The sequence below is a fragment of the Geotrypetes seraphini genome, chromosome 3, assembly GCF_902459505.1.
Source record: "Geotrypetes seraphini chromosome 3, aGeoSer1.1, whole genome shotgun sequence".
NCBI lineage: Eukaryota > Metazoa > Chordata > Amphibia > Gymnophiona > Dermophiidae > Geotrypetes > Geotrypetes seraphini.
The window spans coordinates 55,453,229-55,467,707 of NC_047086.1; the positions used below are offsets into that span (position 1 = coordinate 55,453,229).

The 14,479-nt window shown below is 40.6% G+C and overlaps 1 protein-coding gene across 5 annotated transcripts in view; it reads right to left on the minus strand.

Moving 5' to 3' along the window:
• COL19A1 (collagen type XIX alpha 1 chain) overlaps nucleotides 1-14,479 on the minus strand; it is an 885,342-nt gene that overhangs the window by 430,399 nt on the left and 440,464 nt on the right. For all 5 annotated transcript variants that reach the window (XM_033936698.1, XM_033936699.1, XM_033936697.1 and 2 more), the window contains exon 17: nucleotides 12,187-12,240. In XM_033936698.1, coding sequence (XP_033792589.1) covers nucleotides 12,187-12,240 — 54 coding nt within the window. The remainder of the gene's footprint in view (nucleotides 1-12,186; nucleotides 12,241-14,479) is intronic.

The window sequence follows — 14,479 nt, forward strand, 5'->3', positions numbered from 1 at the left end:
TTGCTGTGTTCCAAATTGCAAATTTAATCAGAGAAAGTTCAAATGGTCACCGGAGAAGGGTTGGATACAGCCAAACAATGAGGCATCTTGACAGTGATATACTGGATAGAACTCCTTGCTAAATTAATTTGTAAAATCAGACACCCTCTCACCATCTGGATCATGGCTGGTTAAGTTTTGGGATTTTCCAGAGTAATATAGGGTGTCAGCCAGGCAGAGATATCAAAGGAGATTTATTTGATAAACTTGATTATTTGCCATTTGCAAAATAGCATCAATGTGTATTACAATGAATAAGACCAGTGTTACAATAAATATGCTGGAGTTCAGGACAGAATAAATTAAGGAGCAAGGTCCTGACCCTCAGTTCTCCCCTGTAATTTCCTCGCCTCCATATCCCCTTTCCTCTCCATCCCTTGCTGTAGTCACCACATGAAGGTCATTATTCAAAATGATTTAATGACAGAAATAGCCACTGACTAGCTAAATCACTTGTTGGTGGCTATCCAGACATATTCAGTGGTTATCTTAGCTGAAAATGATTAATTAACACCTAAGTGAAAACTGGCTATGTTGGGGGCATTCTGGGGCGGAGTCAGCATTTGTCCATTTAAGTTCTTATATTCAGAACTTAACCAGCCAGGTTTAGTGCATAAATATTAATGCAGAAATCATAGTCCTATCTTTATGTGCTCAACTATGGCTGGTTAAGTTCTGACTACTACTTCTACTATTAATTATTTCTATAGCGCTACCAGACACACATAGCACAGAGTCACAAAGAAGAAGAAAACGGTCCCTGCTCGAAAGAGCTTACAATCTAAACAGCCAAGGCAGACAAACAGGATGTCATGGATACAGTTAAGGGGAACAGTTGATCTGCTGGCTGAGTTGGAGGGCAGAGGGGAATACAGGACAATCAAGCCATTGTGACATCACTGATGAGGTTGGCTCTTATTAGTAGAATGAGACATTATGACATCACAATCTCAACTCTAGTTACCAGAGACAGAAACTTTTCACACTACTACTAATATTAATAATTTCTATAGCGCTACCAGACGTATGCTATGCTGTAGAGAGTCACAAAGAAGAAGACAGTCCCTGCTTGAAAGGGCTTACAATCTAAACAAGCAAGACAGCCAAACAGGATGTCATGGATACAGTTAAAGGGAATTGATAATATTGACTTAACTGGTTATGTGCTAGCCAACTAAAAAAATTCCCAGATATTCAATGCCAAAATCTGGACTCACCCTTGCTGTCTTCTTCTTGCTCCTTCTCAGTCCTCACTGTGACCCAGCTGTTCTCTCTCTATCCTTCTCCTCAATCAGCTTTCACAGTTCATCAATCCTTATTACTCTTACCAGCATCAGCAAACCCTTGCTGGCTGGGTGGAGTGTTTTAAATAGATATGTTTTGCCATACTAAGCTTATCATACTATGTCTCACCATACCATGTTTTGTCATGATATGTTTTACCATACTTCAACTATATTTTACCATCTTTGTCAGACAATGTCCTGCCATGCCATTTTTGCCATCACTTTGTATAAATACACTTTATTATGTATGTGACCTTGTAACCTGTTCTGAGCTCTCCTGGGAAGATAGGATATAAAACCAAATAGGTAAATAAACAGATAGATAGATGACAGCAAAGAAACTAATCAGCCCATCCCAAATTGTCCAATTATTCTGCTCATACTACTAAGGATTCATCTCCGTGTTCAATAAACATCCCCACATCTCAAATCTCACTATTCCCCCTCACCTTCCTTTGCTGAACAGAGGCAACGTTTCAGAGAAACTTTCTTCCTTCCTGCTCCTTACTGGTGGAAATCTAGTTGTATAGTACTCCTGTCCTAAAACAAATTATCCTAGGCTAGGTTGTAGTTCATCTTCCTTTCTAGTTTAATTTGTGGATGGGGCATGATTTTGGGACAAAGGCTGGAAGGCAGGGAGGGGAGCACAAACTCGGGATAGAGAAGGAAGGGAAGAGCCATGAACATGGGATACAGAAGGGAGGGAGGAAGGGGCACTAACTTGGGACATAGGAGGGAGGGAATAGAAAGGGAGAATTGTTGGGCATGAGTATATGAGTGAAAGGGAAAGAGATGGTGCACATGAGGAAAGGATGAGATGCATGGGGAAGAGAAGAATGAGAGAGAGAAATGTTGGGTATGATGGTGGATAGGGAACAGAGGGACAGATTGAAAGGGATGCAAGAGGAATGTTGGACATAATGATGGAGGGAGAGATGTGGCATGTGCTGGAGAGAGGTGATAGAAGGAGAAATGGGCATGGGGCTGGTGAGCAGTGGTGAAAGATGATATATATGATCTGGGGGATGAGAGAGGGAAAAATGTTGGATATGGCAGTAGAGGGAGTGGAAAAGATGCACCTTGGATCTCTCTCTTTCTCTTTTTCCCCACTCCCTTTGCAGCAAGGGAGGGATTGAAAGACATATGGACAGTGAGAGAGAGAGGGGGAAACATGTTGCTAATAGGGGTGGAAGAGAGAGGAAGAAAAGTTGGACTCTGGCTGGGGAAGAGAATGAGGTCCAGAGGAGAGGAAGCATGCAGGAGGCAGAAAGAAAGAAATATTGAATGCACAGTCAGAAGGAAGTGCAACCAGAAATTAATAAAATCACCAGACAACAAAGGTAGTGAAAATGATTTTATTTTCAATTTAGTGATCAAAATGTGTCAATTTTGAGAATTTATATCTGCTATCTATATTTGCACTATATTTGTCTATTTTTCTATAGTTGTTACTGAGGTGACATTGCATATTTTAAAGTCATCTGCCTTGACCCCTTTGAAAAAAACCCTGAATATAAATGATAATTAACATTTTCTATGCAATGTGTTTTTTAATTTTATATTTACCATTATATATTGTTAATAAGATTATATTGAGTGTGTATATGAAAAATAAATGGAAAAATTGCATTACAATTAGTACTATTATTATGGGGGTGGGGTCAGGGGCAAAGCTTGGGTGGGTCTAGGGTAGAGCTTGGATGGGGGTACTCTGTTGATATTTGTAAGACTTAGGGGGTACTTGGCTTGAAGAAGTTGAGAAACTCTGTCCTAGGGCCTCTGCTGCTGAGTGGCATCCCTGGGATTGCTGGAAAGAATTTGGCTGGAAAAGTGTACCTATGCTTTTGAGAGTAGTAGGACTTCTTTTGAGCACCACCCGAGAACCTCCAAGAAGTGGAAGCCACAGAAGGAAAGAGCCAAAAAAAGTGACTTCATGGTATCAGTTCTGTTCTGATGAGGTCAGCAAAAATAATGACATGGGAACAGATTTGTCCACTTCCTCTCAGGAACTCAATTTCCCCGTCCCGTCCCCATGAGTTTTGTCGCTGTCGCTGTCCCTGCCCCATTCCTGTAAGTTCTGCCTTAACCACACAAGCCTCAAACACTTATGATTTTAAAGTGTTTGAGGCTTGTGCAAATGAGGAAGGAGCTTGCATAAATGGGTCAGGGACAGGAAAAGAACTCATGGGGACAGGAAGGGAAAATGAGTTCCCGTGGGGATGGGGAAAAATTTGTCCTTGTGTCATTTTCGAATTGTCTCCTCAGTAAGGAACATCTTTTAGCTTTTCCTAAACTTCTGATTCTAGGTCTAACACATACAGCCAGGTGATTCTGTCCATTCCAATACCTAAGGCTAAAACTTTGGATGCCATATCAAAAGCATTATAAGTTGCCCAGGCCCAGTGCTTTCAACATTCCTTCTGCTTGGCTATTAAAGCACTGAGTTCTGCAGTTTTGTCTGAGCACAGATAGTCTGTAAACTCCGCTACACTATGCATCAAGTTCCACATGTAGATGCTCATGTAGAGCTGATAGGACTGAAAGCGGGCATAGAGCTCTGATAAATCTTCCTCTCAAAAGACTCTAGGTTCTAGCATCTCACCCCAGGGGCATCAAGGCAAGGATCCTAGAATTCTTAGCTTTCTTGAGATTATATTTGACTACCATAGAATGGTGCGGCAGCTGTTTTTTTTTTTTGAAACCAGGAGCCTTTTAGATTCTATACATAGAGATTGCCTTCTGAGGAACAGGCTGCACAGAAAGAGGGGTCTCCCTGTTCTTCTCTTTGTCTGCCAAAGGATGAAATGCTCGGGCACTTTTCCAGGAAGATCTTCATAATCAAGGACATCTAAAATCTTGGCTCTAGGCTTGTCCAACTTCCAAATCAAATGGGATAGCCTTAGCCATCTTCCTAAAAAAACAAACAAAAAAAAAACCCAACTGACAAGAGTTTCTGTAGTGGAAAGGGATCAGATGGTAGACCAAGGGAGCCATCTTCTGAGATCTTCTCTGGTTCAACTTCAGACCCCCAAGAGTGGTATGAATCAGACGCTGAGTCTGTGCCTACTTCATTCTATTGGACTCATGGCCAGACTCAGAATGAGAGTGCTGAAGGACAGACCCATTCCTGGACACCAGGAGAGTTTCCTCTGTCATGGACTGGAGAGGATCCCACCTCTACTGATACTGGTGATGGTACTGGTGTCGGTGAACAGGCAACAGACAAAGAGTGGGCCTCAATAATCGGTTGGGTTAGAGCCATATTCAGCATTGATACCCTCTAAGCTTTGGCATTTCATTGAGTTAAGATCCACTCCAGCTCATCCCGCAAGAGGACCCAGAGCGGTTTCTTTGTGCAGGCATAGGCAGGGTCAGCATCAGTAGGGGAACAGCCTATGAAGATAACAGAGCCAAAGAAAGTATCAAGGTGGGCAAAGATGGGTTGATTTACCACAAGTAGTGCTATTGTACCACAATTTTATACAATGAGGCCTAATTATTAATAACCCAGGTTAACAGTCTCTTTCAATTGAAAGGAAGCTCTGGAATGAGAGGGCATAGGATGAAGTTAAGAGATGAAAGGCTCTGGAGTAATCTAAGGAAATACTTTTTTACAGAATGGGTGGCAGATGTGTAGAACAGTCTACAGGAAGAGGTGGTGGAGACAGAGACTGTGTCTGAATTCAAGAGGGCCTGGGATAGGCACTTGGGATCTCTTAGAGAGAGAAAGGGATAATGGTTACTATGGATGGGCAGACTAGATGGGCCATTTGGCCTTTATCTGCTATCATAGTTCTATGTAAACCATTTTAATAGATTTATCAAGGTAGCCCACCTTGATAACTTCCCTCCTTATCATAAGGTTTTACAGTTAGCAATTTTTTCCACTATTAGATCAGTTGCTTTTCTTTCCACCAGGGCATATGCTTTGTTTTAGGATAGTAATTTGTTAAATATCTCATTATTGCATTACAGATAACACATGGACATAAATTTTCTATTATAACCCCTGAATGTTGGAGTTACCAGAGTTTTTAAGAGTAGATGGGCCTGCATGACTTTTGTAAAAATCTGAAATGTTAATGGTAGTTTGTAATTAATGGAGTTATAATGTTCCGGTTTTGTTGTATGATTACTATTCAGTGTATTGTAAACTGCTTTGAGTACATCTCTTCATGAAAAAGGTGGTTAATAGATCCCAATGCAATTTTGTGAATGCTTTTTTAATTTATTCTTATTTGCTTAGAACTCGATTGGTGGATTCTAAGAGGTACATAATCAAAATGAAAATGTGTCTAAAACCCTGCCTAAATCGGCACTTGGACGATCAAAAAGACAAAACATAACATAAGAACATAAGCAGTGCCTCTGCTGGGTCAAACCAGAGGTCCATCATGCCCAGCAGTCCACTCATGCGGTGACCCATCAGGTCCAGGACCCTTCTATCCCCTTTTCCTTCAGGAAATCATCTAATCCCTTCTTGAACCCCAATACCGTACTCTGTCCTATCACACCCTCTGGAAGTGCATTCCAGGTGTCCACCTTTGGGTGAAGAAGAACTTCCTAGCATTAGTTCTGAATCTGTCTCCTCTTAATTTTTCCGAATGCCCTCTCGTTCTTGTAGTTTTCAAAAGTTTGAAGAATCTGTTCCTCTCCACTTTCTCTATGCCCTTCATGATCTCGTAAGTCTCTATCATGTCCCCTCTAAGCCTCTGCTTTTCCAGGAAAAAGAGCCTCAGTTTCTCTAATCTTTCAGCATATGCGTCGCTCTTTTCTGAACCCTCTCGAGTATTGCCATATCCTTCTTAAGGTAGGCGACCAATATTGGACGCAGTACTCCAGATGCGGATGCACCATCGCCCGATACAACGGCAGGATAAATTCTTTCGTTCTGATTGTAATACCTTTCTTGATAATACCTGTGCACTGTGCCGACGGCTTCATTGTCTTGTCCACTATTACCCCCAAGTCCTTTTCTAGGGTACTTTCACCCATTACCAGCCCTCCCATCGTATAGCTGTACTTCAGGTTTCTGTTTCCTACATGCAAGACACTACATTTCTCTACATTAAACTTCATCTGCCATCTCGTCGCCCACTCTTCTAGTTTGCTCAGGTCCCTTTGTAAATCCTCACAGTCCTCTTTAGTCCCAACTCCACTAAATAGTTTGGTGTCGTCTGCAAATTTTATTACTTTGCACTTCGTCCCTGTTTCTAGATCATTTATAAATACATTGAACAGCAGCGGTCCAAGTACTGACCCCTGAGGAACACCACTCGTGAACCTCCTCCAGTCAGAATAGTGGCCCTTCACTCCTACCCTTTACTTCCTACCTGCCAACCAATTTTTGATCCATCTATGTACGTCTCCTTCGACCCCATGGTTCTTCAGTTTCAGTAGTAGGCATTCATGGGGTACCTTGTCAAAGGCTTTTTGGAAGTCTAAGTATACGATATCTATGGGGTCCCCTTTGTCCATTCGTTTGTTAATTCCTTCGAAGAAGAACAATAAGTTTGCTAGGCATGATCTTCCCTTGCAGAAGCATCAGATTATTCCTTTCTAGATGCTCATCGATGCTGTCTTTTATCAGCACTTCCGCCATCTTCCCCGGAACTGAAGTCAAACTTACTGTAGTTCCCTGGGTCACCTCTCGATCCTTTTTTAAACATGGGTGTAACATTTGCTATCTTCCAATCCTCCGGGATCATGCCTGTTTTCAGGGATAGATTGCAAACCTGCTGTAGTAGTTCCGCTATTTCCTCCTTTAGTTTTTTTAATAACCTAGGGTCCAAATGCCGATAATTGAAAAGGGGTTTTAGACGTATCTAAAAACAGCTCAGGTCTTTTCAGTGCTGCTGTACACCCAGAGTGAAAAGGGGTGTTTTTGAAGGAGTGGTTAGGGCGGGAGGTAGGTGGGATGTGGGCTGACCAAGACTTTCTTTTGAATTACGGGGGCATAGGATTGTCTTGGCTCCAGCATTTTTCGCTCTGCAAATTTGTATTTGATTACTAGCAACTGTATATCAGCGTTTATACATCAAGCACTTGTAAATAATATATCTTTGTGTTTGAAGACTCACCAGACTCCTGAGGCAGGCCAGTTTGGCCGAAATATGTACATGCCGAGTCATTGAGTTTTTTGAGCTATTGTTGGATAAATAAAAAGTATGTTTTAGAATCAAATTGTGTCCACCATCTTTTCAGGACATTTCCACTCCTAGTTTTACTTCTTTGAGTTTGTAGATTTGGTTCTCCTGTTTTATATTTAGTTTTTTTTTTGTTTTTTAGGCGATTTAAAAACAGGTCTAAGTGCCCAGAAGGTATCCAAAGTGACCAGATAACCACTACAGAGACAAAGTACAGACCCCCACATACACCCCCAGTGATCACTGACTCCCCCACCAACACCATAAAAATCGGAATAAAAAAGAACATACCTGCCTCTAGAACATCAGCACCTGACATAGGAAAGCCTAGTAGAGCTGCACAAGAGGTGTCTTATGTAGTCTGGGGGGTGAGCTAGTGAACCATAGAGAGTCCATCACTTTGCTGGTCTCTCTTACATCCTAAAGGTCTTGTTTTAGGTGTTTTTGACTTGGATGATTTTTTTGGACGAGAATTTGGTATAAAGATAGATGACTTAGTGGTCTGGACGATCAAACAGTTGGATATACCAGTAAACAATTCTCTAAAAATATATCTATATTGGACGTATTTTTTGAGAATGGACTTTGGACGTTTCTGACTTTGGGCGACTAGGCCCAAAATGGACTTAGACTTTTATTATTATTATTATTATGCTACTACACGTGTTTTAAAATAAATATCTAATTTTGGGACAACAGAAAACAAAGCAAAAGATTGTGCCTTGGCAATTAGATCATCTGCCTGAAGATGTATTTCTCCAGAGAACTACTTCACTACTAACTTTTCTAGTGTGTCTATTTTCTTCTCACATGAATTGTAAGTTCTTTAAGGATGTGAATTCCTTTTTTAATTGTTAATCTTTATGATCTATGGTAATTATGCAGTGTCCTTTTATTGACCAACTTATGTCCATTTTGTACAGAGTGGATTGTCTTTTCGGTATTATGTAATAATTATAGTGAAAGGAAACTCTCTCCTCCTCCTCTAAAATCCACCAGTAAACATGCTGTGAGGATTATGTAATAGTTTTATAAGGCAGCGTTCTTGATAACAGTGTTTATGGTTAATATTATCTGGTTTTCTTCTATACGCTCGCATAGTTGAAAGACTGGTGCCTACATAAATCCCCAAAGGCAAAGACGTTTGAAATTTCATCAGTAATTTGCAGAAAAGGGCACATAAATTATTATCCAGTTTGCTAACCATTGTGTTCTTCTCTATTAAAGAAAATTGCTGATCATATTATCTCATGATTTTTTTGTTCATGTAGGTATTAGTCCCAATTTTTTAGGTGGTTTTGTAATTATGCAGTGTCCTTTTATTGACCAACTTATGTCCATTTTGTACAGAGTGGATTGTCTTTTCGGTATTATGTAATAATTATAGTGAAAGGAAACTCTCTCCTCCTCCTCTAAAATCCACCAGTAAACATGCTGTGAGGATTATGTAATAGTTTTATAAGGCAGCGTTCTTGATAACAGTATTTATGGTTAATATTATCTGGTTTTCTTCTATACGCTCGCATAGTTCAAAGACTGGTGCCTACATAAATCCCCAAAGGCAAAGACGTTTGAAATTTCATCAGTAATTTGCAGAAAAGGGCACATAAATTATTATCCAGTTTGCTAACCATTGTGTTCTTCTCTATTAAAGAAAATTGCTGATCATATTATCTCATGATTTTTTTGTTCATGTAGGTATTAGTCCCAATTTTTTAGGTGGTTTTGTAAGTTATTTGGTATCTGAGTGATACTTTTGATTTGACCTTTCATTAAGAGGTATTAAATCCTCTATTCGAAATTCTGAAAAGCTCTGAAAACTGAAATCTGACACTCTATTTATGTTTGAAGGTATTGCTCCAGTTCCATAGTTTGGACCATGTTTGTGTTTGAAGTGTATGAAGTATTTAATGTTTGCCTTATTTTGAAATAAAAGTCTGGTGACAATTTTATGGTCTGTCTTTTTCAGACTTAACATTACCAATCCAAAAGTTCCAAAAACCAATATATGCCTGGTCCCAAGGATTTCGAATAAAGGATCTTGTACCTGTACCAATGCAAATTAACGAATATGCCCCTCCTTTACAAAGCTGTGCTAGCATTTTTAGTGCTATCCGCTGTGGTAACAGCTCTGACGCTCATAGAATTCCTATGAACATCTGAGCTGTCACCACCATGGCCGGCGCTAAAAACGCTAGCGTGGCTTTGTAAAGGAGGGGGGTATATTTACAGAATGCTTTTGTTAATTGAAAACTGGCCTATAAATGTAAAAAGAAAGGGATGCACACAGAAAAATAAGATAATTGTTGGACATATTAATGTTTTCTGTTTCTAAATCTGTTTCCCACAAGTAAGGATTTGTTTGATTTCCCATGACTCCTGGGATTTCAATAATTCAGAATATGTTTCAGCTTCAATTTTTATCCAATAACACAACTACCCGAAAGAGTAGAACAACTCAATAATGAATAAACACTTCTACTATTAACAATGCATGAGAAACGTGAGAATCGGAATGGAAACACAACTCTTCTAAACTCGAGCCTAAACGTGAACAAAATCTTGGAGGAAAAAGCCTCAGAATCCCGTTTCTATCCTACAGAGATTGGATGGTAAACATAATGGGGCAAAAACACCTCATGGGTATAAGAAAACCTCCAATTGTTTGAACACTGTTTGAAGGCTCTGTGCAATGCAAAGAAACATTATGTCCTAAATATATATGCTTTCTACTGTTACCCGCTTAAGTGTTAAGTAGGGAAGACATTTTTTAAATAAATAAATAAATTATCATATCAAGTGTTAAACATTGTGACCACCACTGGGGTCCGCACGGGACTCCCCAGCACCTCTAGTGGTCACAAGAAAAATTGCACTAGCGTGTGACCCGGCCTGGAGTCACCCTGCAGGCCTGGATTGACACCCGAAACACCAAAACAACATAATCCTTCCAAAAGGTAATAAATGCAAATGCTTCACTTTTATTCTTGGGGTAAAGCATAAAAGTCAGGTAATTATAGGTCCAAGCAAATCAGGAAAGTTGATCACAAAGTTTAAACAGTCCAAACTCAAAAGAAAAAAAACAAACAGTGCAATATAAAGTCCACACTGTTTTTCTTCCTCTTTCTTCTCCCCTGAAGATGGGGCTCACCTCAGAGCTTAAATCAGCCTGCTCCTGAGCAGAATATTTAGTTAAAAAAAAACAAAACAAAACACCATAGGGTTAAAGGCACTGTATACCCTATTCACAGTGCTTCAAGGTGAAGCCTCTGGCAGCCATACAATTCACTGCCAGGCAATGGAGAGTGCCTCAGGTTTGCTTTAAATTAGCTAATAATAGCCTCAAAATGCCCTCCCAGGTAATAGCAAACCTCTCCCAAGATAACAGACACTATCAGCTTCCACAAAACCCAAATGCAAAATAGTAAAGAAAAACCAAAAAATCCTCAAAGGTTCAGCTTCCATAAAATAGTCTCTCAAACAATTCAAGCTGAACAATACACTCACTGTTTCTTCAGTTAGCAGTTGCAGCTGGTGGAAAAGCCAACCTCCATGGCTTCTTCATCAAGACTTATTCCCTCAGGCAGGTTATCCAGCTCCATAGGGAGATCAGAAAAGGCTTCCTCCAGCACTTCCCCGGATTCCTGCACCTCCATAGGTGAGGCTGTGTCACCCTTGCTTGGCCCGAGGAGACTCTCAGGGAGGAAAGGTTTGAACCTACTCCCTAGCCTGCCTACTTGTTTGCTCTCGGCTGCTGGTTTATATATTCTAGGGCCACACCCTGGCTGACTCAGCAGGGAATAACTTAGCTCTAGGGCTCCTCCTGTGGTGACCTAGATATGGCTCTTCCAGGAGATCCTGGGAGATTTCAGGCTCCCCCTGGTGGTTAACCTGCAAATCACCCCTAGAACAATCCTTGTCCATTCCCTTCCGGGTTTTCTTTTGTACTTTTACCCCTGGCCTAACTGTGACCTTGGCAGAGCCCGGATCTGACTGGTCACAACATTTAAATAAAAATCACACTTCTATGTGCAGGATCTATACAGGATCTCTTCATACACTGACGACGGCCTATGTTGTGGAGGATTTTTATGCCTATGAGGTATCTTTGCCCCATTTTGTTTACTACTTATTCTCTGTAGGACAGAAACATGGTTCTGAGGCTTTTTCCTCCAAGATTTTGTTTGCGTTTAGGCTCAAGTTCAGAAGAATGGTTAGAGCAGAATTAGTTTCCATTCTGATTCTTACATCTTTCTCTTGTATTAATGATAAAAGTGTTTATTCATTCAGCTTCAATTTTTGCCAATCAGGGGGATGTCTGAGTTAAGGTATAGGGGCTTTCATTCAGAACCACCTCGCTATTCTCATTTAAAACCAGCCCACCATCTCTCTACAAGCTCCATGTCACAGAGAGAGAAGTTCTTTAGCCTAAAATCAAGGTTTACTTCTCCCCAGAGAATGCAAGACAAGCATGGTGGTAAACCAACTAGCAGGTATAAACTTATTGGAGAGCTCACAGCTTTCATGCTTTGTTTTCTTACTTTCATATACAGTGGTACCTTGGTTGTTAAATAAATCCAACCTTCAGAGTTCAAAGGTCTGATTATAAAATCTATCCCTCCCACTCAGCTGCTGGACTCTTCTCTCTTTTTGTTTGGAAAACACTTGGCAAGGTCAACCTCAACACTCATCAGCTGCTAACATTGTTTACTCACCCTCTGTCCCTCTCGTCCAGATGGACCTGGAGGACCTGCTGGCCCTTGAAGACCCTGTGACATAAATAATATAAATATCAGCAAATATAACTGCTCAAGTATATCATAAATGCATTTTGTCTGCCCTGTAATTTGTCACGCCTGTAATCAAATCTATAGTTCATCTCATGCAATAGTAATCGCATATCCCACAGCAAATGTCTTGGTCAAAGTTTCATTCTTTATATGATTAAGATTTACTAGTATTCTTAATTATGCTATTAAATCACCATTAAACTCTGGCATATAAAGGTAAATATGACTACATAGTTCCTGATTTCATTGTAGATTGTGTAAATGACAGCTATTTTACAGTCACTGTTGTAACTAAGGCCGCTCTTACGAAGACAATTTGGGAATAGTTTTCAAATACTCCACATTGGATCAAATTATGTATGTATTTATGCAAACATTGCATTCATTTTCAAAAGGGAGGTGTACACATACTTTATCTTTAAACATCTCAGGAGAACAAAGTACCTAAGATATTGGCACCTATTTTTTGTTTATGTAGTTTTTTTTCTTCTTCATGGAAAATAACACATATAGAATTTAAAATGCATTCTAAGCACATTTTCTTACCTCAGAAAAGGTACCTCTGGAATACCTCCTCTAAATGTGGCTGAAAATAGCCCTCCTGATATTAAAATGCTGTGGCCAGTTTTGAATTAAAATGCTGCCTAAGGTGTTTAAATCTCTACCCATCTATTAAGCGGTAACTGATACTGACTATGTATTAATTTAAATGGATAACTACTTTGTTATTTTTCAGTCAGTTGCATATCCTTGGGGGGGTGGGTGCCTTGAGGGGTTGGGCTGCTATTTTGGCTGGTGGGGGTCCCAAGTCCCACCAGCAGAAGTTCTACTCTATACAAAGCCATTTCTGGGCTGCCATCATGCTGCCCCCTCCCAATATAGGCTTATTTTTGTGAAACTAAGCATGTGCAAGGGAGTCCAGCCCCCCTCCCACGCTTATGCAAAGATTGAGCATGTACGGGGGTGGGGGTGGGCCTCTCGTGTACACACTCAGTTTCACAAAAAACAAGCATGCATGGATGAAGTTGCCAGTACAGCAGCGACCCAGAAAAAGTGTCACTAACTGCCAGGTTTAAGATAAAGAAGGGCTTCCATTGGTAGGGCTCAACTGCCGGTACCATTGGTGCAGCAGGTTATCTTGAAGTGGGCGATCTCGATAAGGATGCACACTGTGAAAGAGAGACAACCTGCGAAGCTAGAGTATGGTGGCGTATGTGTTTGGTCTGCATCAATAGACTCTATGCTGTAAAAACCTATGACGCTTTCTGAGAATGCACCATTACCAATAGCTCAACAGCCAGTTGATGCAGCAGGTTGCCTCGAAGTGGGTGACCTCGATGAGGATGCATACTATGAAGAAGAGACAACTTGCGAAGCTTGAAAACATTGGTGCCAATGTCTGGTCTGCATCAAGAGACTCAATGCTGTTGAGACCCTTGATGCTTGCTGGGAAGTGGATGGCTTCTGAGCTGGTTTCCTTGATGCTATTCGTTCTTCCGATGTTGATATGATGCATGAGTTTTCAATGTCGATGGCTCCGAAGATTTGGCGATCCATGGCCGAGCCAAAGAGCTTGTCCTGTTGAATACGATGAGCCTTGAAGAAGTGCTGTTGTAAGGTATAACATCGAACAGAAGACTCAGCTTGGTGTTCAGGACCCAAACACAGTAGACACTAACTAAGATTGTCGGTGATAGAAATAGGCCACTGCACCTAGAGCACTTCTCAAAACCTGTCAACGGTTTCGACATAGAGGGAAAATAATTTTGTCAGCGAGATTATACTCAATGTAAAACAGAGGGAGAGACCCATCGAGGAAAAAAATCGAGGAATGGCTTTGTATAGAGTAGAACTTCTGCTGGTGGGACTTGGGACCCCTCACCAGCCAAAATAGCATCTCATCGAAGCCTGAGTTTGAGAGAGAAAAAAAAGACGAAAATATATTTTTTAAAAAATTACATTTTCCTTTCTTTTTATAGTAAAGAGAGAGAACAATACTAATAAGAAAAAATATAGAAAAATGGCATGAGAGCAGGAAGGCAACACAGACTGAACAGAGTTCAGTCAAAAAAGTACTTTGCTCTGTGGAAAACAAAGAACTGAGGTACTGTGAGCCTACGTCAGGCGAGAAGGCACTTGTGCATGTGAAGTGCGGGAAGTCTCAAAGTTTCTTAAAACTTAAACGTGACAGTACACTTTTAATACTGTCCATACTGGG